Source organism: Centroberyx affinis, unplaced genomic scaffold (assembly GCF_046629955.1).
Source record: "Centroberyx affinis isolate AG114_WGS23_722 - 3 ecotype Tasmania unplaced genomic scaffold, CSIRO-AGI_Caff_v1 ptg001337l_1, whole genome shotgun sequence".
Classification (NCBI taxonomy): domain Eukaryota; kingdom Metazoa; phylum Chordata; class Actinopteri; order Beryciformes; family Berycidae; genus Centroberyx; species Centroberyx affinis.
In genome coordinates, this window is record NW_027279834.1 from 29,148 (window position 1) to 52,815 (window position 23,668).

The following is a 23,668-nucleotide window of genomic DNA, read 5'->3' on the forward strand; positions in this document are numbered from 1 at the left end:
CCACCTTTTCTTTCCACCGCTCTTCCTTCCTCGCCTTGCTGTTTTCCCTCCCTTCCTACATCCAACCCCATCCCTTCCCTTCCCTTCTTCCCTCCCTCCAGTGCGGTGTTCACCTGGACCAACCTGCTGGTGGTGGTGGTGGAGCTGGAGGGCTCTGAGCAGGAGGCCCTGGATCTGGTGGCCCTGGTCACCAATGTGGTCCTGGAGGAGCACTACCTCATCGTAGGCGTGGTGGTGGTGGTCGACCCCGGCGTCATCCCCATCAACTCCCGGGGCGAGAAACAGCGCATGCACCTGAGAGATGGATTCCTGGCTGACCAGCTGGACCCCATCTATGTGGCGTACAACATGTGAGGGCTCTGCTGCAGGGGCGACCCGTCCGTGTGGCTTATCGTACGACAGCAGACAATAGGACACAAACTATCGGGCTTGTAATGTGTGAACCGATGAGTCGAGGGCCCGGTGTCGGTATGGCTTGTGTTGAATGAAAGTGGGCTGGTCTCATCTTTGGGGCCACTGAGGTGAACTAAAAATGGGTGCTGGACTTAACAGCGAAATGGAGAGATATTGCAAGAGGAAAAAAAAAACTGTCACAGAGCGTCAACTCACGTCTCTTTCTCCCCATGATTTCTTGCCTCAGCAAATATCAACAGTCCCAAAATGGGATATGCTTTCACTGAAGTCGGTTTTGTATGTATGGCAGATTCTATGACTCTTTGAACCCGGGATGCCTGATAGCCTCAAGCAGATGGTTGTAGTACGATACTACACTGTGCCATTAAATACATTATTTCCTTTTGTAAACCGCTGAAATTATGAATGTCATTTGTGTTTGCCATACACTCGTGCCATAGAACACCAGTGAGGCCAGTACCCAAACCCTGGCTCAGACAGCCTCATAACATGTTCCGTGTTCGCATAGCCCTCTGTGCTGTGTTAAAGGGAGTACGCTGTTCTTAATGTTGCAAATGGAGCTAACATGGTATCTTAATCTGCGTGAGAGAGGAACATGTCTTTTGCACAAGTAGTTTCATTAGATCTATGGTAACAGCTCTACAGTATAAGGCTGCACCCTAAATTGGACCCTGAGTGTTCCAGCTCAGTTCAGACTATGTTCTCATATAATCAGGAAGCTCTGTTAGTTCAGTGTCAGCATTAGTGTTGAGGGAGGGGCAGTTGGTGTTATTTGTTGCAGCAGCTCAATCCAGCAGTAGTACTTTTTAGTGTCAGTTACAAAAACCTTTTAAACGTTGTTGTAGTTTCACTCTTTCTTGTTATTTTCTAAGTATGGAATATGTAATATAGATGCAATGTTTCATCTGAACAAAATGCAATATGAGCGATATGAAACATGTTGCTTTCAATGACTGCAGACATGAAGTGTTGATCATTCGAACTCGTGAGATGACAAGAAACATAATGGTTGCTTATCAATAGCAACTTGCCAAATGTTTTGAATAAAGCCTTAAGTGTTTTACAGATGCCTGTTCCTATCCCAGCTCTTGTTTAATTTTGTTAAGTTCATCAGCTGTTGGATAGGCAGGCAAAAGGCAGAAGGAGGTTTGGGATGATAAGTCCTTCTCTCTGATTGCACCCAAAGTCTTTTTGGCTAAGATGAATATACTTGATCTTAACATCAACCATTACAAACACACATTTCTATCCCATAATTATTTTTTTAAAATAATGTTTGTTCCTATGGCCAATTGTTGTCTAGAATGTTATGTCTTTTATAGTAACAGACTGGAAGAAATATTAGCTGATATGGGTTTGATGCAGAATGTCAGTTAGTTTTGAGTGCCATTAAGGTTGAATGAGTGTTTGAAAATGTCTCGAGTTGCATGTACTGTATGAGGCAAGTATTTAATATGCTTGTAACACCTTAACACCCCATCATACCACATTGAATATGTAAAATTCCACTTGTAGTAAATTGCTTTATTTCCTCCTATGTGCACCACTTTGTAAACAGGCAGCAAGCCTGCTGTAAGTATGTACAGGTTTTGTGTAAGTTATTAATAGATGGAGGATACTTGTGGCTGGTTCAGCGAAAGTGTAACAAACATGACTGAATCTAAATATGTGAACCGCTCCCTCACAAACAAAAATTTGAAATGGTTTCTCATGTAAGGAGACAATGGGAAGAGAGATACATGAAAAGCCTTGTAAACATTTTTTTTTAATTGTATAAACACTGGGAACGGGCCACTTCCAGGATGAGACGAAGCACACTCCAACACAAGGAGAAGACTGTTCTGTTCTGGTGACTGTTGAGATGTCACATCCTACAGAGCATACTTTTGTTGTTAACATATGGAAAGATACATTTGTCTGATATATGGTTAGTTGTCATTATTTTCATAACATGATTTCTTAATGAATAAAAAATAGTGCTTTTAACTTGAAATGTTTGTCTTCACTGGCAACTCTTAACTATCAGGTGTCCTGTGCAGTAAGAAGGGCATAGGTTAGGCTTATACATTGAGTAATCATTCTGTAGTCATTTAATATAACAGAATTTAGCTTAAGGTTGTTCACTCAAGATGATAATGACATCAGTCTGTTTGTATAATGTTATCATAGGTCTACAAATGGTAAAACAAACACGGAATCACATTAGATAAGCTTAGTTGAGAAAACTTTAATGTGGTCATTTGTTTTGCATCTTAAAAACAGTTACAGCAGACATCACTTATTTCAATGTTCAGCACATGATCATATCACATGGTAAAAGTGGAATCACCTTTTGAAGATGAACCTTTTTTCATTAAAATAAAACATACTGTGCAGTAATAATACAGTTTCAGAGTTTCAGTGTATTGTCTTACAACCTCAGGTGATACTGTACATTATTATCAGTGTACAATTACAGTATTAGTGAGCAATGCATCATACACAAACATTACTTATGGACTCATTATTCTCAGTATTCTTTACCGCATTCATGCTAAGAGATTACTAAAATACTTAAGTCTTCAAAATATATTCTACATTACTACAACAGGAGAATGATAGAGAAAGTCATATTTTCCAAGGTGCAAGCTCACTATTTGTAGTAATCCCTCTTTTGACCCTGGCCACCCTCACCTCTTACCATGGCATCACTATACAACAGGAAAAAGAAAATCCTATCTTGATGTCACTGTTGCGAAAATAAGAAGCACATATGGTTCTAAGCCCCTCCCTTTATTAAATTCCATTAATTTCATCTCAAATAACAAAATAAGTCTCAATTTTAAAAATAAATGATGAAAATCTCAATAAAATATAACTAATAACAAGATGAAAATTCCAATAAAATACAGTATAAACCATAAAAAAGGTGAAAATTCCAATAAAATGTTAATCATAAAAAAGTGAAAATTCCAATAAAATGTAAATCATAAAAAAATAAAAAAGCTGAATATTCCAATAAAATGTAACTAATAAAAGGTGAAAATTCCAATAAAATATAAATCATACAATAGTGACATTTCCAATAAAATGTAAATCATAAAGTGAAAATTCCAATAAAATATAAATGATAAAAAAAATAAAATGAATGAGGGTAAATTGCATGGAATTCTTTCATATCATTTGCATTTTCATAACAAAGTCATAGACTGCTGGTCCTTTTGATGTCACTGTTGCGAAAATAAGAAGCACATATGGTTCTAAGCCCCTCTCTTTATTAAATTCCCTTAATTTCATCTCAAATAACAAAATAAGTCTCAATTTTAAAAATAAATGATGAAAATCTCAATAAAATATAACTAATAACAAGATGAAAATTCCAATAAAAATATAACTAATAAAAGGTGAAAATTCCAATAAAATACAGTATAAACCATAAAAAAGGTGAAAATTCCAATAAAATGTTAATCATAAAAAAGTGAAAATTCCAATAAAATGTAAATCATAAAAAAATAAAAAAGCTGAATATTCCAATAAAATGTAACTAATAAAAGGTGAAAATTCCAATAAAATATAAATCATACAATAGTGACATTTCCAATAAAATGTAAATCATAAAGTGAAAATTCCAATAAAATATAAATGATAAAAAAAATAAAATGAATGAGGGTAAATTGCATGGAATTCTTTCATATCATTTGCATTTTCATAACAAAGTCATAGACTGCTGGTCCTTTTGATGTCACTGTTGCGAAAATAAGAAGCACATATGGTTCTAAGCCCCTCCCTTTATTAAATTCCCTTAATTTCATCTCAAATAACAAAATAAGTCTCAATTTTAAAAATAAATGATGAAAATCTCAATAAAATGTAAATCATAAAGTGAAAATTCCAATAAAATATAACTAATAACAAGATGAAAATTCCAATAAAATATAACTAATAAAAGGTGAAAATTCCAGTAAAATACAGTATAAACCATAAAAAAGGTGAAAATTCCAATAAAATGTAAAGCATAAAAAGGTGAAAATTCCAATAAAATGTAAATCATAAAAAAGTGAAAATTCCAATAAAATGTAAATCATAAAAAAATACAAAAGCTGAATATTCCAATAAAATGTAACTAATAAAAGGTGAAAATTCCAATAAAATAAAAATCATACAATAGTGACATTTCCAATGAAATGTAAATCATAAAGTGAAAATTCCAATAAAATATAAATGATAAAAAAAATAAAATGAATGAGGGTAAGTTGCATGGAATTCTTTCATATCATTTGCATTTTCATAACAAAGTCATAGACTGCTGGTCCTTTTAGTTAATGACTGGGTCATTTTGTTTAAGACAAACTGTTTCATATCACAATATCGCTCACAGCAATTTTAACAGGACCCAAATCTTATGTTGACTCAGCCAACGCTAAATGTCCATTAGCATTTTTAATCTAGAATCTTTAATTTACATATGCCTCTACTTTGCTGAGAAGCTCTGATGCCATATCCAGCGCTCGCATTTCGTTCTCTGACCTGAACTGTCCATTGGGAATGTGGGGACGTGGGTGACAGTTGGGATACTGAGTCTTTTTGGCATCCACTCCCAGCGCCTTTAAATTTTCCACAATTTGAGGCAAATTGCTCAACTGAGGGTTGTAGCGGGAAACTCGTGCAGCAATGAGTGAGATGGAGCTGTTGTTGAGGTGTCGTCCATTTCTTTTGTACTCTGCAGCTATGAGAGACTTTTCCACTGCTTGATGAACCTTGAACAGACACCATTCTGTGCTCCCCCTACCGGTGTCATTGGAAGCTGCAGTGAGATCACAGCGAGCCTGTCTACACCAACGCTGGGCCTCCTCTCTGTCTGGCCTTGGGACATTTTCATAATGTGTCCAAAAGTTATAAGCATAGGAACGGTAGCCTCTAGAGAATCTCTCTCGACCACGTCTGTGGCGATTGGCCTCTTGATTCCACTGTTCATAGAAGTGTCTGAAATTTGTGTTTCCCCTTGGACAAGAAGAGTTGGCAGTTTTGCCTTTCATAAGCTCATCAATTCGATTCTGCAAGTACTTGAATGCCTCAGTTGCAAGCTGTTGGCAGTCTGGGTTTTTGTCAGGGTGCCATCTAAGGTACAGTCGCTTGATGGCCTTTTGCCTCTCCTCCTCAGGAAGAGTCCAGATCTCTGCCAAACATTTGTCAATTTCCCTTTTGGCTTCTTCAAGAGATGCTGGTGGGGGTCTTGTTGATGAGGAACTTGTAGATGATGTTTGTGAAGTATGTGGCACAGCGCCCACTAGTGGTTCCAGCTTCATGCAAGTAACTTCAGCAGATGAGCAAGTCCTCTTTTCCTCTTTCAGCTTCTTTTCTCGTTTAAACTGATATAGGTCAAGAGAACTGGCTTCAATTGGCTCATCTTGCCCAATCTGTATTTTGTATCTCCGTGAATATAGTCCAGAAGACCCAGGCAGCTGTTCAACAATAACTGCATAAATGTACTCCTCATTAGTAGAATAGCCAACATATTCCCCCTCTTCAAAGTTATTGAGGATGTTCATATCTAGTGAGTCATGCCATTCCTCAGGGATAGGTGTCCCAGGGACTGGTGGATTGAGAGCGAAATTCTCAGTATCAGCACTGTCAAGGATTTGATTCTCAGCCAGTATTTTTTTAACTTCTTGTAGGCTGTCACACATGAGAAGTTGTCCAAGGACTGCAAAGTGATGTGAGGCAATTTTGTTACCTAAAAGGGCATTAATCACTTTTGTCAGAGTCATGGTCACTTTGTTTATCACTTTAGGAGCCATCATATCATCATTGTGTTTTAAATAAAAGATGCAACCTTGTTGCCCCTGTTTGACATAGACCTCAGTTTCAGCAGCAGTATTGTGAAGTGACTGTTGATCAAGCCAAAGCTCTGTTTCAAGGATCTTGCAGCAGACTATATGAATACTGCCAAACGTCTGCTGGCACATGTCAGCTGCATCTTCTTGTGTTACTTTGCCCTCTGATTGCTCTCTGATAAGACAGATAAGTCCATGCCTAAAGGCTATTGAGGAGAGATGTTTGTCAAACCATCCACTAAACTCACAGTCAGTTCCATACTCACAAAGCTGAATGTGTGGTTCCACCACATTCTCCACAGTAGACTGAGACAACATCTTGGGCCGAATATTTTGAGGCAGCAATTGCAGCAGTTGTTGATGCTCATAAATGTCATTGCCCAAATGACATGCACTGAGTTTCTCAAGTAGCAGGACTCTATTCTCCAATGCTCCTTCTAACCTTCTTGCCTCAAACACTGTGTCATTGAAATAGAGTGTGTTTGAAGGGTATAATCTACCATCTGTTGAAGGAAGATACAAAGTCTTTCCAAGTTTAAAAGGTGACTGCTCTCTTCGAGTTTTGATTAACTGAAACAACTGCTCAACAGCACGCTTGACAGTTTTCTGTTGGTTTGGATTTAGTGTTAGTTTATCACAGGAATCAGCATAAATTGCTGCAAGAACATTACGATACTGCACTGCAGTAGGCTCCAATGTAACACCAATTTTCTTGAAGAAGTCTGCATACATAACATCCATTGCAGGAATTTTGTACAAATAGGGCCTGAAGTCCAGGTCATTGGTGAGTCCAAGAGATGTCTCTTCAGCCTTCACAAGTTTTGTGTCTATTTCAACCAACACAACAGGGAGGCCGGTCAATGGATGGCTTTCAAACTTGTTTGTTTGTAGGTAGGCATAAGAACGCCGAAACACATCAGCGCGGGTTTTGACTAACTCATCAGTTTCACAAGGTAAGTGGCAGATGTTGTTCATGTTTCTGGTTACACACTGTGGAGGTGGTTGTTCAAGAGCTCCTGCATTTTTCATTATTTGCAGGTGCTTCTGTGATCGATAAACTGGTAAACCTATTATTGGCATTGAGGTCCAAATCAGGTCTTGATGCTTAGGATCACTTTCAATCAAAGATCCTTTGATTGTAACAGCAGTCCTCTCATTGGCAAATGGATGGTGATAGCTACACAATTCTTTTCGAATCTCCACAGGGAAAATGAACTTGATGTCAGCTATGCTCTCCAGCAACTTTTGCCCTTTCTTTTTGTCATCACTCTCTATTGCCAAGGCTGTTCTCAACAGTTTTGATGATTTCTGTTTCAACTCTTTAAGTCCATAATTTCCTTTTGCCTCTGATTCTAATAGGTATGCAAAACCTATTATCTCCTCCTTTGACACAACATGCTTCATTCCAAGTGCTTTGAGCAAATCTTTTACCTGTCCTTTGATCCCAAACTCATCCCAAAATCTCTGAGGGACAAATCTTTCTTTTGGCAACATTAGCTTGTATAACTCTACACTCTCATCAAAGTAGTATGATGCCATCTCTAACTTCCCTTGAGCACTGGGAATCAATTTCACAGCCTTCATTGAGGAGATTATTTTGTCCTGAGACTGATGATAATTGCAATGATGTTGTAATGACAGTAACATTTTGATGCAATGAAGAATCTGTCTCTCTGTGAGTTTGTGTAGGACAGGCAGAATGAATCTGAGGAAATACTCCAAATCAGTTAGGATTGTGATGTTCAAGTTGTCTGACAGACTCTTGTTCTCAAGACTGTGTTTGAGAAAAATGCTGTTGCTGTCATGCAGTGTGAACAAATCTGGAAATCTTGTCACTGCGTTTGTGCTCATGTTGAGGATAAATACCTCTTTGGGTCCATCAATCCTCACTCGCTCACCTTGTATTGTTTCAAATAATGGTAAGGATTTGAGCTTTCTCTGATACTCTTGTCTGCCTTTGGATGTGGACACTCCAGACTGTAGGAAGATTTGAAGTTCTTTCATCTCATCATTGGAAAGTTGGCCAAACTCTGAGTGATCAATTTTGTAGACTTGGTCCAACACAGAGGTTTTATCCCTTGTATTCATAAGTTCAGGGTGAAAAAGTGAATGTACCTGTGGGTCCATTTCAATGAATAATGAAATGTCAAGCATCATACAGCCAAGTTTAAAGAGAATGCTTGACATGTCCTCCTCTGAGCTGAAGTGGATCACACTTGGCATGTCCTTCATATTTTGGAGAAAGCGCTTGTTGTTTAACCTTGGGCACACAACAGGTAAGATACAACAGTCATAGAAGAGCTCCTTCACAGTACTTAATGTAATACTTTGGATATCACCTCTCCTGGGGGACATTGCTGGTTTGACTTGACTTGTGAAGAACATCCAAAGTACTTTCAGCCACTTCCGTATTGTCTCGTTTGGGACATGAAGATTACTGTGTTGATCAACTTCACAGTCTTGCAGAAGATACTGAAGTAAAGGTTTCAAATACTTCACTGCATTGGGAATTGTCAAATTGTTGACAAAGTTGCCATCTTCTAGAACACCCATGTGTTCTCTGTTGGTCTTAAAATCTGCAAAATCCTCCTGATAGCCAAAGAACAGACTATCATATCTTGACATCATCTTGGGATGGTTAGAATCAAACACTCTCAAAACTTTATCTCTTGTGAGAAGAAGTGGAAGCCTGTTGATTGAACTGGAATTGTCCTTGCTGACATCTTCCAAGCAGAAAGTCAAGAGCTTTGAACATCGCGATTCATCTCTAATCAGAGTGGCGGATATAGGTAAGGGTAAATCCATCTCATTTTGGGTTGAGTCATTGAGTGGTTTTTCTCTCAGGAAATTCCGCACAGTTGAAGGACAGACAGATTTAACTTCAATTCTAGCAGATTTGAAACTAGTCCAAATTTCAGCCATTTTTTTGGAAAAGGGAACTAATCTCATTCCAAGATCTTCCAAAATGGGATTCATATCTCTACAAGTTGGGTCTGTCAAGTGAGGTGCATTAGTTGATTCTGTCTCTCTGACATTACACCAGTCAAAGGACCACTCCTTAATTGACTGATGTGCAATTTCCCGTGTTGAGCTCTTCAACACTGGAATCACATTAAGGGCTCTGTCATTTATTGATCTGTATACCTCATGTATCATTTCATGCCAACCCTGATCAATATCTTTGGATACAATGGGGAAAAAGCACAAGTAGTAGCTATTGAGATATGAATCATCATGCACAGAACGGACTTTCTTTTTTGCAGCATTACAGCAGATGCAATGAAGGAGGTCTGCATACAGTGGAGCTATGATGTTCTGTTTCAAATATTCATCCCAATTAGCTTTCAAACTTGGGCCATCTTCTTTCCAAAGGCTTCTCCTGGAGGAATCTACCTCAAAGTTTCCATTAACATGTATGGGAAGTCCAGTTTTCCCTGGTAAAGGAAGTGAGCAAAAGACTCCTCCTTTGAAATCCTCCATTCTGGGTGGCTTACAGCTCACACACGCAGCTAGTGCTGCTTGGGGGAGCTTGTCTGATGGTTTATTTTCTCTTCCACCACTGCTCTTGTATGAGCCAAACTGTTCTGCCATGATCCATTCACTTTGTCTTTTATCAGATGTTGAAATCTTGATGTTGTAAATGGCCTTGTGTGGTATTATTGGTTTGTCAGACTGAAGTGCATTTTGTAGATGCTGTGCAAAAGCAACTTTTTTATCACTGCTTGTCTTCAGGAGACTTTTTTCAACCATAAAGATTGTTTTGCGTTTCCTTGAGTGTGCATCAATTTCATGGAATTCTATTTTGTGGATGTTTTTCAGGAACAGAATCAATCCTTCAGGGTCTTCAAGCAGGGCTGAGCACAATTCTTTCATGTCACGGTCAGTGACTCCCTGGTCTGATATTTTGGAGTTGTTTGCCATGGTACCCATCCTTAGAGGTAATCTGAACATGGTGCCCTCTTTAAGAGGAAATTCATCTGGAAGAAATGATTTATAGACATCATTGTACATCTCCTTAAAAACTTTAGCTAATTCATAGCCGCAGCCAGCTGGTGGTTTGTCCGAATAACTTTCAATGTACTTTTGGTTTGGGTCTGAAATGCAGAGTAATTTATCTCCAGTCAAGATTGAAGGGCAGTCAGTCAGATGGTAAACAGAGTTGAATCCAACTCCATATTTTCCTGTTTTCCCTGGAGAGTTGTGCTTTCCACCTTCTCCCAGTTGCTGAATGCCTGTCAGATCTGCATCAGAAAAGACCTTGTTGTTGTACACACATAGTGCCGGACCCTGCAGTTGGTTCCATTTCTTTCCAAATGTTTTTTGTGTGCCATGCTGTCGTTTGTCCCAAACAAAGTGAATTTCTGTTGCCTCTGCATCATCAGCATTTTGGATAAGCTCCTTAAGGATATCCTTCTTTGAGGGATAGGCTGAAATGATGTTTTTAATTCGGACAGTCAGTTGCTCTCGTTGTTCAAACTGAAAGGCAAATGGTGAGATGTTCTCAACTAAATGATTTTGCAGAGTTTGATGTCTGGTTGTGTTGATTCCAAAATGGCGCGCCATAACACGTGGGATATTCTCATGGCATAAAGTGACCCCTTTAGTGACTGGCATCCATGGACTGTCATTGAAATATAGCTTACTTGCAGGTTGTAAAACACCATGTTCATTGGGTATAAGACAGTCACATGTTTTTTTCTCTTTGGCCTCATACAAGCCTCTGGATAAAATTGTGAGGCAAATTGTGAGATCAGCCTTTGGCAGGGGGTTGTTTCCATGGCGAGTGTGCAATTTCTGGAGCACAGTTAGAAACTGATTGTTGGTGAATTTTTTTTCAACACCCACACATTCCCAGAGCTTCTTGAAACTAGTGAAGGCAGTTGGAAGTACATGGAGATATGGTTTCACTTCAAATTCCTCATTTTCTGCCACAGACTTCACATGTACAAAATGGTCTCCAACCAGAATGAATGGGAATGAATTTGCACTCTCTGATATGAACGTGGAATTGCCTGAATCATAGAGCCATTGATTCAGAAACCTGTAGCATTCGTTCGCTATTTTTTGAAGCATGGTTTTGTTGCAGGACTGAGATTGCCTACCCACTTCTTGCAGCTGCTGAAGCACGGTCTCAGGCCTTGGACTTTCACGAACTCCCAAGATTTGTAGGACTGGATCAGCATTGTGTATTTTCAGATTGGAATGATCAATCACAGGCTGAGTCATGTTCACAAGAAGGCAACATTCGTCACTAAAAACATCAGTGGGCCTCCAAAGTTTCACCATTCCATCCACCTTTTTAATGCCTGGGGAAAATGCTGGAATAAATGCAATCTGCCTTAGTGAATGCCAACAGAGAGAGTCTTTATCATGCAGGGGACTCTTCAGAAGTTCAAGGATGCACTTCAAATGTTTATATGCTGTCCCTTTGTCAGTGCACCAAATGTTGGTAATTGTGCCTGCTCTCTCTGTGATGTCTTCCAATGGTAGATGGTCATTCAGCATTCCAAGTTCCAGCAAACGGTGAATCCTTTTGGGGGAACAAAAGTCATTTTTGGTTCCCCCAAGCAAGCGTCCCTCTTCCTGTTCAAATAGACAGGCCACTTTCCCTGATGGATTCACAAGTTTCTTGATGTACTGGAGCTGTCCACCCTGTGTGGGGATGCATGGATAGCTTAGCAGCAGATTGTCAATTTCACTGATATTGAGGTCAATAGCATGCAGCACAAGAGCATCTCTACTCTTAGGGTCCATGGTAGCCAGGTTGCCAAATACTACTTCTTGGTAGAATTTCTCCCAGTTCCATGTTCTGCTCTGTAAAACCTCTTCCAAGCCAGCCTTTTTGAAGCTATTTCTCAACCACAGTGGAAGAGGAACAAAATGGTTGGATGCTTTTGCATGTTGTTGACACACCTGCATTGCAAGTGCACTGACATTTTTATCTTCTTCGATGCTTTGATGTAAGAATATGGCCTTGTTCATTGAGCACCAATGTTTGCCATCACTAAAGAGCTCTGGGGCATTGGAGCGCTGGGCAATGGCAGAGTAAAAAGCATCAACCAAAGGCTTGAAAGTCTCACTCACTTTCTCCCGATCAGGCCAAAAGGTGTGGTAACAGTAACTTTCCAGGTGCTGGTTGTCAGACATATTCTTTAATACCAAGAGTACAGTAATATATGCTGTGGTTGCAGGATCCTGAAGAAGAGCTTTGTTCCAGTCATGTTTCACTCCACTCTCCCACAGACCTTTTCGATTGCTCGTCACAGCAAAGGCTCCATTTACATTGACTGGGAGACCTGTGTGAATGGAAAGGGGAAGGAAGCAAAACGCCTGTCCAACAAGTTCTGTTTGTGATGTGACCCATTTCCTGGTTTCTGGATCATTTTGCAAAGGCACAGCAATCCCCCCAATAGGCAAAGAGAATTTGGCTTGCTTATTTTCTTCAAGGGCCATTTGTAAGGACTGTTGTGTCCCAAAACAATTGTAGAGGAGCCAGGACTGGACATCGGATCCACCACATTGTTGACTGGTTATTTTGACAATGCTGACTGTGGAGCAGTCAATGACGTCTTTGCATTTTTCATCAAGATTTATCAGTCTTTTTTCAGCTTGACGTTGCTTTACACAGGTTTCATCTGGAATCTTCATTGTACTCACAATGGTTTTGGAGACAGTGAGGACATTTTTTATATGGTCATCTCTTGGAGGAGTTGAAGCATCGTCTGTGATATTTTGTAAAGATAGTGCTTTGAGGTTCTTCAGAAACAGCAGGTGAGTTTGTGAATTGTTAGTAAAGTGCTGTTGGAAAGTGATAATATTGTGTCTGTCATACACCTTTGTGCTGATTTCTGATTTGAGAGACTCTTCTTGTGTTCGGAAAGGTAGTTTGATCAGAGTGCCTGGATAGGGTTTAGGAGGACTTTGTCTGGTGAAGTTACAATTGAAAATGTGTTCATATGGTCCAAATTGACCGGGAAACCAATGAAAAAGTCGCTGTTGAGAGAGATCCAGCTTGATTCCAGGATTTGTTTTGGCTTTGATGTGCTTCTTCAGGTGAGTTACATTTGGATCAAGTATGAGAAGACGGTTGCCACTAAGGATGGAGGGAACATCTGTCACGTGATACACAGTGTTGAATCCAAGTCCAAACTTTCCAATTTTCTCCACCTTGTTTTCCTTTGAGGCAGATCCTACCCTGACAATATTTTCCCAATCATCCTCTGTGAACTGCTCATTATTGAATGCCCAAAGGCAGGGTCCCTGACAAAGGGCCATGCCAGGGTCAATTAGACTTTCAGGAGGGTCTTTGTGCACTCTAAAATCCAGCAAGAATTTACAAGCTTCTGCCCTGGCATCCTCAGCATTTTGAATGAGCTCTTTGAAGATGTCATTTTCTTCATCATACTCCTTGAGTATGTTTTTAATCCTCATCGTTATTGGTTCAGATTGCCCACATTGTTCTATTCCCACTAACTCTGGACTGAGGATGCAGGTGCTGAGGAGTGGGATGTTCAGCCACTCGGCTGTTGCTTTTGGTATTTCATCATGGATGACTTGAATTTCTTTCTGATCATACTTAAGCTCCTCCAGACCTTTTTTGCTTATGTCACAGAAGACTGTTGTTGACAGTGGTTTAAGGCTACACTGTTCACTCTCTGTGAGGACCGGCACAGGGATATCATCACTAACAGTCTTCTTCTCTCTCCACATCCAGTTAAGAATTTCTATTGACACTTTCACCTCAGAGGAACTTGCAAATGGCTGTTGCCTTGTTTCAATGGTTTGCTTGATACAATGAAGTATGCCAATTATTTCTTCATCTGAAAGCAATATCCTCAGTCCAAACTCCGCGAGCAACTTCTTGTATGGTAGAAATTCTTTTGGCACCTTCCCAATGTAAGAGCTCAGATCTAGATTAGGTGGGTAATCTAGAACCAGATCCTGAGGAGAAACAAACTGGTCGTGGTTCCACAGCCAACATGTGTCCTTGTTCATCACTGTTGTGAATGTGGAAATATGATCTTGCATGTGTTTGTAAATCCTATTCAACTTCCTCTTGAAATCCACATTTGTATCAGGATCATCCATTGTCTGTGCCATTGATGTCAAGACTGACAAATTCTCAATCACTTTTTCAGGAGGGGGTAAGCGTCTGAGACCAAGTTTGCTGCTAACTCTCTCACTGATCTCTCGCACCAGAGGCATTACGTGCCCAACAATGTCCTCATATTCAGAATGCCTTATTTCACGTGGGCAGAAGAAACATTTTTTTTTCTTATCTCCAGGTTTAACACATGGGACCCATTTCAGCTTTAAGAGGCTATCAAGCTGTTGTTCAGAAAATTTGGACAGCAAATCATTGGCTTCCAGCAGTCTTAAAAGCACTTGATATCTTTTGACAGCCTCCTTTTGAGAGTGAACATGCGATTTCTCGATCAGTGTGGCAGCGTGCAACAAATGGCTTGGTGACACATCCATTTCTTTATTTAGCAATCCAAGATCTGCTAGGCTCTCCAGCATCTGTGGCATCTGAGTGTATTTAGGTGGGGGAAAGAAATCTGACTCAAAAAGGACTTTGAAAGTTTCAATTCTTGGATCAAAGAAGCTTGAGGTCTTTTTCAGCTGTCCATTCACTTCAATGAAATTCAAGTCCTGACATCTGCTTTTCAAGATGTGATTTTGAGAGAAAAGGATATTGCCATGCTGTAAAATCCAAGTCATGATTTCCTCTGTGTCCTCTTTCCTAACATTACCCCTCTCAATACAATCAATTAGGAGATTGGCTGCTTGAGGTGTATCCAAGAGATTAATGTTGAGCAGATGTAACAGTCTGCGGTCAGCCTCAGTAGCACACTGTACAACTGAATCAGGCATGGGGAGTTCTGTTGGTATTGTTAGACCAGAACCTAGCAGTACAGCCTGTTTTGATTGAGCTGCAACACATGATCCTTCCATGGTTTGGAACAGAGGCAATTTTGAGAGTACGTCTTTCTCACTGACTGAGAGAGAATCCAGACTAGAGAGATAATCTTTAAGTTCTTCTCTTTCTCTGTAAGAGGCATTCTTGATTTCTCTGATGACTTGCTGAGAATCTAGGTTCACAAACACTTTGACAACACTCCTTGGGCATGGGCGCAGCACATACGAGTCCAGGTCTTCATGCTTAAGCCACTCCTCTCCTCTCACAACTGTTCCACCAACTTTTTTTACTAATTGGGCAATTTGATTTGGCAAGCTAGCCTGTTTGCTTTTCTGAAAAATGAGGGTTGAGTTTGGTTGAAGTCTTGCTAGTATTACAGGATGATTGACATCCTCTAGGGACTTGATGGGTATTAATGGCATGCCATTGAAATGATTTAACTCTCTGAAGTGAGTGTTGAGAAATTTCCAGAATTCTTGGAGCCACTCTAAGGGTGGATGCTGGCTGCTGCCAATCTCCCAGGTAACATGCATTATGTTTGTCTGTTCCCAACCCTCTGGCAAATACCTCTTTGCATATTCAGCCACCTGATCTGCATCGATGTTGAGGACCTTGAATAAATCTGGAAAATGGATATTTGAAAAGCAAAGAAACAAAACAAAAACATGATATGAAAGCATGTGGTTGATAGATGTGCAAATGTGTGCAGATGACAGACACATTATTGTATTCCCAAAAATGACACTTACTTTTTGTGGCCAGTTCTTTCAGGTGGGTTCTGCATGGTGTACTGAGATTATCTGGAATGAAGAGGTTTTTGCAACCTGGCAGCAGAACTCTGCATAGAGAGAGGATAAGTTTGTTCATTCTTCAAGTGAAAAATGATGAAAATGTACTATATTAAATGTACTGTATATTACCTATGTAAGTAAGATTCACGTAAATACATAATGTCAAAATTGCCCAGAAAATAGTTTATATATTTTTTAATTTAACAGCATAGCATTGTATACTATACTCTAGCCACAGAAGTTATTTTCCATATTTGTAGAATAAACCTAATGATTAAAAACCTACCTTGGAAATTCATTGCTATCAATGAAAGCAATGTCCTCCTCTTGATCTGTGAAAGATCTGAAAGTACCATCACTGAGTGGAAGCAGTTGAAGACCCTGGAGTTCTCTGTATTTTCCATCACTCAAAATGTACTCCAAAAGAGAGAGTCTGTCCTCTTCAGAAATGTTACGCAAGCCAATTCGGCGGAGAACTTCCCTCAGGAAAGTTGGAGTCACATGTCTAAGGGTGTTGAGGTGTGGATAGGCCTCCTCTATAGCTCTTGCAATACAATCTGATAAAGTGACAAGGTTTTCTCCACAGGAAACCAAAGTCCTTTTTATGGCGGCCAATATATCAGGGCTTGTCAAATCATTACAGGGGAGCACAGCTTCTGATGGAGTGACAAACTTCCTTTCATCTGTGGCAAGAGAGAGGACAGCAACATTCTGTCCAAATAAGTGATGAAGAACATCCAAAGCAACTGCATGCCATTTGTCTTTGTGTTGCACCTGGGTGATATCTGGCCAAAGATCATACACAGAGGAGACAGGGAGTGCAGAGTCTTTGCATAGTTTGATAGCATCTTGAAGTATCCTGAGGTAAGCCTGTGGGAGGACCTCTTTTATCAGCAATTCATTCCACAAGGCACCTTCGTCATATTTCTGGTCTTCCTCCTGCCACTTGATGTGTCTTCTGTTGTCTGTGAGGCCGAAGCATGCATTGACATAAACTGGGAGTCCGGTCTTGTTGGATTCATTGTTTGGGAGGGGGAGAAAGCAGCTCAATCTGCTGTCAGTGCAGTCTCTCTTCTCACCACATGGGAATGCCAAGGCAACTTGAGGGAGAAAGCACAACTTCTTTGCAAGTGAATCCAGTTTTGCTATGTTTCCCTCTTTCATGCAGCATGTTGTCACGAGCCACTTCTCTGTTTCTTTGTGATCTTCTGAGCAGATGGTAATGAATTTGAAGCCTGTTGCGCCCTCGATGGTTGACGCATCTCCTGACTCCAAAACATCTGTGGAGCGTGTGCATGTCACTTCAAGTCTGACGTTGACAGAGTTGTCTGTGTTGATATGTATCAAGGACACAGAGGCCACATTTTTCAGGAACAGGAGGCTCAAGTCTGCATCTGCAATGAAGCTGTCAAAAAGCTGAACAACTTTATCAGAGTCATACAAATTATCTGAAATTTCTGACGCCTCATTGCGCAAGGGAAATCTGAAAAGCGTCCCATCAAAGTTTTGATCCTCCATGATGACTTTTGACCATGTCTGTTCGCTTACAAGCGCAACTATATCTTGAAAGGGTTGGAATTGATCATGCAAGGTCATCAAAGTTTCCTGGTCCTCTGTATCAGCCAAAGACCACTGAAAGCCTCCATCTCCTTTTCCAAATAGCTTCTCTTGGGGGTCTAGCACGCCAAGGTGCCCTGAACTGAATATAGATGGCACATCTGTGAAATAGATATTGTCCAGTTAATGGAATACTGGGACCTATAAAGATTAAAATTAAACTGGGACTATTAGGAATGTGCATATATTAAGCGTGCATGATTTCACCTGTTATGTGGTAAACAGAGTTGAAGCCGATCCCAAACCTCCCAACTTTGTTTGGGTCATTGCGCTTGACACTCCTCCCTGTAGCCTGAATGCCTTTCCAGTCATCATCAGTGAACCCGGCATTGTTGTAGGCATAGAGAGCAGGACCTTCAAAAATAAAACAATTAGTGCCAAATGATATGGTTCTTATGACATTAGGTTTATACAACCATTTATTTTTTAGACTCTGAAACAAGTATACCTTCATTATTGTATAACTGTCAAAATATAACATGTATGAATGATTTATTTTGAAACTGATGACTATCCATAGCCATAACATTGCCATTCTCTAAAAACCATACATACCTTGGTATTTTCCCAGTTCACCAGTCCAAAGGCTCTCAGTCCCATAACTTCTCTCATCATGGATGAAAATAACTTTTGTGGCTTCAGCATCATCTGCATTTTGGATCAGCTCCTGTTCAAACAATGGTGAATGAAATGATGAACCATTAGCAGACAAAGATAATACTCAAGGGTTCCAGGGTAACAGAATATTCAGTGTTCCAACATATGGCTATTGTTTCATGTGTCAATGTGCCATAAACACTTAATTTAAATGTTGTGCTAAATAACACTAAATGATGATTGAAAACTAATTTAAGTAGAATTAACACATATTAAGCAACAATGCTGGACATATTAAAAGAAGTGAACTTTAAAAATGCAGGTACAAATGAACATGGCCTAAAACCATAGCATAATGGTGTGTGTGAGAAGCATTACTTAGTAATTTAGAAAATATGGAAATGCTATTTTAAGTAATTATTATATTTCCATTGAGGTAAAAGAACTTTAATATGCAACCAGTGTTGTATATGTGCATTGTACCCACCTTCAAAATTTGTCCACCATCCGGATATCTGCGTAGAACATCTTTCAGATAGTCAATGAATGGTGGTGCTGTTGCCCCGAAAGAAGACCTAGACAGAGCAGCAGGATTACAGTGTATTAGAAACTTGAGTCAAAATTCAAAACAATACAGAGCATGTCATACTGAAGCAATCAGGGAAGGTAGAACTGATCAGGGATTCAGGCTACAGTAGGGTCCAGCCAGTATAGGTTTTTAAAGGCTGACACTGATACTGTATTCTTAGACTAAAGTAGTTATAGCCGATATTTTGTGCCAATTTTCAAAATCTTTAAATTTACCCATGTCAAAGGGTTTCTCCGCTACCTTTTCAGCTGACCCAACTTTCCTAATATTAGCAGGTCCTAACGGTGTATTATTGTATTTTATAGTATTTAAGGAGTCCTGGGTCCTACTAGGTTAATGAGGGAGGGAGGTAGACTTGTTAAGTCTATAGTGATGTGGCAGCTAAATTGCCCACATTGAAGGGTGACTATGTGTTAAGTGCTTTACTTTAGAATACTCAACGGATATAATAGTAGTGTTCAAAATATTCTCCAATCATGTATATTAGGAATGCTTACAATACCTCTCATCACAGCACATAGCCTACTGTGTTTACCTGTGTTAATGGTTTAGTCTAATTAAATTATAACCAAGGAAGGTATATAAGTCATTCTGACTTAGTAGGTTAACTGATTGCTGTGAGGCAGTGGAAATGTTTGAATGATTTAAGTTCATGTCTGAGTTTGTTAGTTGTAGTTAGGGATGGGCAGAATGAAGCTGACACATTGGAAGCAACTGTGTCGAAAAAGGGCTCTGTGTTACGAATCATTTGACACCTGCCTCCTTATCGCCATCTTGTGGTCAATTGTTGTGATCACCTCTGCTAACCATCTGAGAGCAGTGACACACTTCTCTATACCTCCTACGAACATTTATTATGTGTTTATGTCATTGAACAAATAATGGAAATTTGTGCATTGTGATTATTTCATGGCTTAATCTAACCCACATGCCTACTCTCTTATAATCATTAAAAGCTGTGTGAGAGTAATATAAGCAAAGATACCTCCCAATGTTAGACTTGATTATTTTCATCATTGGCCATGGAAAGAGGCCAAGGCAAATTGCTGGAACAGGTCTAAATCTCAACTGTACATATGGTACATTTAATTATCAATGTGATTAAAGAAAAACTTGACTACTTGTGATAGGAAATTTGGTCTACTAATTGATCATCATCATCAGACCTCTGCCTCATGACTCCCCTCTTCAATACACCAACATCCTTTTGAAGTCTTTCCAGTGTGGCAATTAGCCACACTAGCATTCCTATTAAGTAGTGGTACAGGCAGTAATGCTACAGTCCATTTTCATGCAAAACAATTACAAGTATTCAGTGTTTCCCACAGAATTCTACTCTTGACAGGGTGGAAACCAGATTTTAGACCGTGACCACACTAAAACTCCAACTACACTGAAACCCATAATATTGAAATTCTTTTGGATGGGTTAGCAGCTTCTTAAAGCGAGGCGATCCCACATATTCAACGGTTGGGGAAACTCTGGGAACATTAGGCCTTTAAATGAGGAATTAGTTTTGAAAGAACATAGTTGAACAATTACATTAATAAATAAAATGTGCAAAGAAAATAAAATGTCATTGCACATTTTACAGACTGTTTTTACATAGCTGTGAGGAATTTCCATCATATCAGTGAACAACATGCCAATCAGCACACTGATATACAGTATATATATATAGATCTAACCTTAATTCAGACTGAATGTGGTACCACTTTGATGGTACCTGGTGCTGCCTCGTTTGACAAGGAGGAATTGGGTGGACACATAGCATACAGTCAAGAGTTGCAAGAAAGATGGGAGAGAGAAAGGGATGACGAATAACAAAGATCATGAGATAGATTCAAACCCATGATCTTCACAAGTATGTGGGATGCGACTTTGCCCAGTGAGCTGCTAGGAAACCCTATTCAAACTTTTTTCCAAATTAAAAAACAAGAGGCACTTGAGCTGCCTAATGTCCCATCATATTCACTTTAATTATATTAAAAATAACCAGTTACAATTACAATTACAATTTCCCATTTGGCAGATGCTTTTATCCAAAGTGACGTACACATGAGTTACACACAGTTATGTTAATGAAGTCATTAATTAAGAAAATGTATGCATTAATTAGCAAATATTTCTATGTCATTATACTTGTTATGTCTTCACATAACACATGGGTGGTATTAATATGAACTCTGTATCTTAAAGCATTAAGGAGTTTCAAGTAGTTCCTCATTAATATGCAAATGTATGCATGTTGCCATGTTGTAAGTATGAAGTTTCTATCAGGTATTGTTCTTTATTAAACAGTTATTAAACATAATCAGTTATGCTGTTGAGCAAATTAATTAAGCCAATTAATGTAATTAATTGATTAATAATTAAGTAATACTATCTTTAGGCATTACAGAGTTGTTAGTTTCAAGAAAATATGTTTTTTCATTAATATGCTAATTTATGCAGCAAGGTGCTTCAAATCTAATCAGATCATCTACTCTACAAGGGGAACCTGTGGTGTAAGTATGAGTGTGTTCACAAGAATATGTTGCCATGACGACATAACACCTAGTAGGTCTACCAGGATTGCAGGACATATAGAAAATCCCTTTGGGCTTTAATGATAGTGCATTGATTATCATATAGGAAATTGAATTAAAAGAAGCAGATAAATAGGATTTCAACCCAGGTCCCAATCAAGATGATGCAAGCAGCTACAAGGGCATGATGACACCACTTGGCCCTGATATGTGGCATTCTCCCTTCCTCTTTGTATGCACTGTTTTCCCAATAAAATTTATAACTGGTTCATTTGTTTTTCATGCAAATTTCTTCCACCAAAATACACCATGGGGGCAGCAATGAGCACTATGAATCAATTTTTAAAGTTGCCATTTTATTGAAATAATTGCTACTTGGTGGATCAAAGCTATACAGAGTTTACCAGTCGACCGTGATGATTCAGAGAAGGTCCAAAGTCATGTTCTGTGAGAAATGTTTACTGATTAGAGGGTAAACAATAAACTGGCAGAATTTGCAGTGGACTTTGGCAAGATGTTCTCTTCCATATAAAGGAAAAAGAATGGCAGGTATTAGGGTTAGACACAGCTGTGCAACTATAGTGAGTGTTCTGTTATAACTTGTTACTACCTGCCAGTTGTGGCAAAACCACACAAAGCAATCCAGACTTCCTTATGTCTCAATACAAAGAAATCTGAGCTGGTAATGTTTGCTATGGATTTCAAAAGAATTTAATGGTTTTTGCATAGGATGACTTAATTTGACATGTTTCAAAGACGTCAGTGTGAGGAAGTGACAAAGACTTTATTTCATTGCTCAGCTGTTGTCAAAGTAGCCTATTGCTTCAATGCTATACAAAGGAAAGGGAAGCAAAATAAAAGGGTGAACTGAGGACAACATCATCAATGAAGATGCAGGTGAATGCGACTCACCGAGTTTTTCTATGTGTCTTATTCATCTTTCCTGGGTAGAATCCTATAAGAGAAAACCATCAAAACTGCTGTGACAAAAAGCTATAGATTGTACAACCAAGTGTTCTCATAACCCACACCAAAGTGATTTAAGCACAGAAGTTTGCAGAGCAGAAATTGTAAGTTAATACAGAGCTGTTAGGCCCACATCACATTGCCTATAAAATACAAGGTTATAAATAGGCTACATTAGGCCTACTAAATATTTGGTTTATTACAAAGTTTATATAAATCAATATAAAAAACGGTCTGGGGACACATGTTGCTATTTTAGCCCAAGACTTATAACTGTAAGTTCAAGATTTATACAACTGTAACTCCAAAAGGTTTTCCAAGCATAACTTTGAAACCCAGGATAAAACATTTTACCCAGGTTGGCCAACTTAAATACAAATAAAATTAAAACAAATTAAAAAAAAAAGTTCTGAAAAAAAGTCTGCACACACACACACACACACTCAAATTATGCCCACTTAGCACTTAATTACTTTGATAAATCATGATAATCAAACTATCAATCAATTAATCATTATCATCATTGCTACTAGCTTACCTACTTAGATACTTAGATAGGCCTACTAATAACGTACTTATTTAGAGTTATTTAGAGTTGCTGATACAGATCCTAATAATAATGATATACAGTTGTAAATACCTCAGTCATGGTTGCCGATAAGATTCATATTCCTTCTTGCTGTCATTTGCAGTCAGCTGTCGAAGAGAACCGGTGCTGCTGCCCGCGGTCTTATATAGCCCTGCCAAAACCTGCCATAGCATTTTGTGTTTCGTTTCATCAATAATTTCCTGGTCACTGCTATAATGACACTTAAAATTAACAAGAAACGAAACTTAAGAGGCAAGAAGCACCCAGGAAAAGCAGTGGTGAGTTTCCTGTGGTTTTACACATGAAACGAAACTACAGTTCAAGCCGTTGGGATACGGTAATTTCTGACTCAATATCCTGTGAAAGGAAGTTATCTCCTTCCTTGTGAAAATGATAATCCATATAAGTCTTTATCAAGTCTAATAGTCGGCGGAAATGTACTGTAATAGCCTAATCTTATAGTAGGCAATGTTACAGCAAAACTGTAAGCCCCTAAAGGAATAGATAGCCTACATAGGTGTCATTTACACTGGGGACGCTGGGGACATGTCCCCACCACTTTTTGAAATGGACAATTTTGTCCCCATCACTTTTTAAAAGCATAATTTGTTAAAAATGTTCTGAAAAATAGCTTGCACCAAGAAATGTTAACTAACAAAATGAGAACGCTTTGAGAAAGGTTTCTTTGCACAATAAGAAAACATACAATGCAGTGTAACAATAGAAGAAAAAAATGGGCATTGTCAAAAAAAGTAACATAAGCTAAAAAAAACACACAAAAAATTCTCGCCGTAATTATCTACTCTGACCTCATACCGATCCCCCCATTACATTGCCTAAAATC

At 39.0% G+C, this 23,668-nt stretch overlaps 2 protein-coding genes across 2 annotated transcripts in view; one reads left to right on the forward strand and one right to left on the reverse strand.

The window, feature by feature from the left end:
* The window catches only part of dip2a (disco-interacting protein 2 homolog A), a 32,124-nt gene extending 28,726 nt beyond the window's left edge, over nt 1–3,398 (forward strand). Inside the window, exon 36 of the mRNA XM_071525765.1 lies at nt 102–3,398. Within this exon, the coding sequence (XP_071381866.1) occupies nt 102–354 (253 nt within the window). The 3' untranslated portion in view covers nt 355–3,398. The remainder of the gene's footprint in view (nt 1–101) is intronic.
* Nucleotides 3,399–4,057: 659 nt separating this feature from the next.
* Nucleotides 4,058–22,970, reverse strand: sacs2 (sacsin molecular chaperone 2). The gene is made up of 8 exons (XM_071525766.1): nt 22,876–22,970; nt 22,182–22,224; nt 18,640–18,727; nt 18,111–18,222; nt 17,763–17,909; nt 16,225–17,656; nt 15,897–15,985; nt 4,058–15,769 (listed from the first exon to the last, which is right to left on the reverse strand). The coding sequence occupies exons 2-8, from the start codon at nt 22,205–22,207 to the stop codon at nt 4,848–4,850; spliced, it is 12,816 nt and encodes a 4,271-aa protein (XP_071381867.1). The 5' UTR covers nt 22,208–22,224; nt 22,876–22,970; the 3' UTR covers nt 4,058–4,847.
* Between the last annotated feature and the right edge of the window lie 698 nt (nt 22,971–23,668).

Coding starts and splice junctions, on each gene's coding strand:
- sacs2 (XM_071525766.1), bottom strand. CDS start 22,207: ATGAATAAGACACATAGAAAAACTCG. Junction 17,910..18,110: donor TGAACTGGGAAAATACCAAG/GTATGTATGGTT, acceptor TTATTTTTGAAG/GTCCTGCTCTCTATGCCTAC. Junction 15,986..16,224: donor GATAGCAATGAATTTCCAAG/GTAGGTTTTTAA, acceptor CTCTCTATGCAG/AGTTCTGCTGCCAGGTTGCA.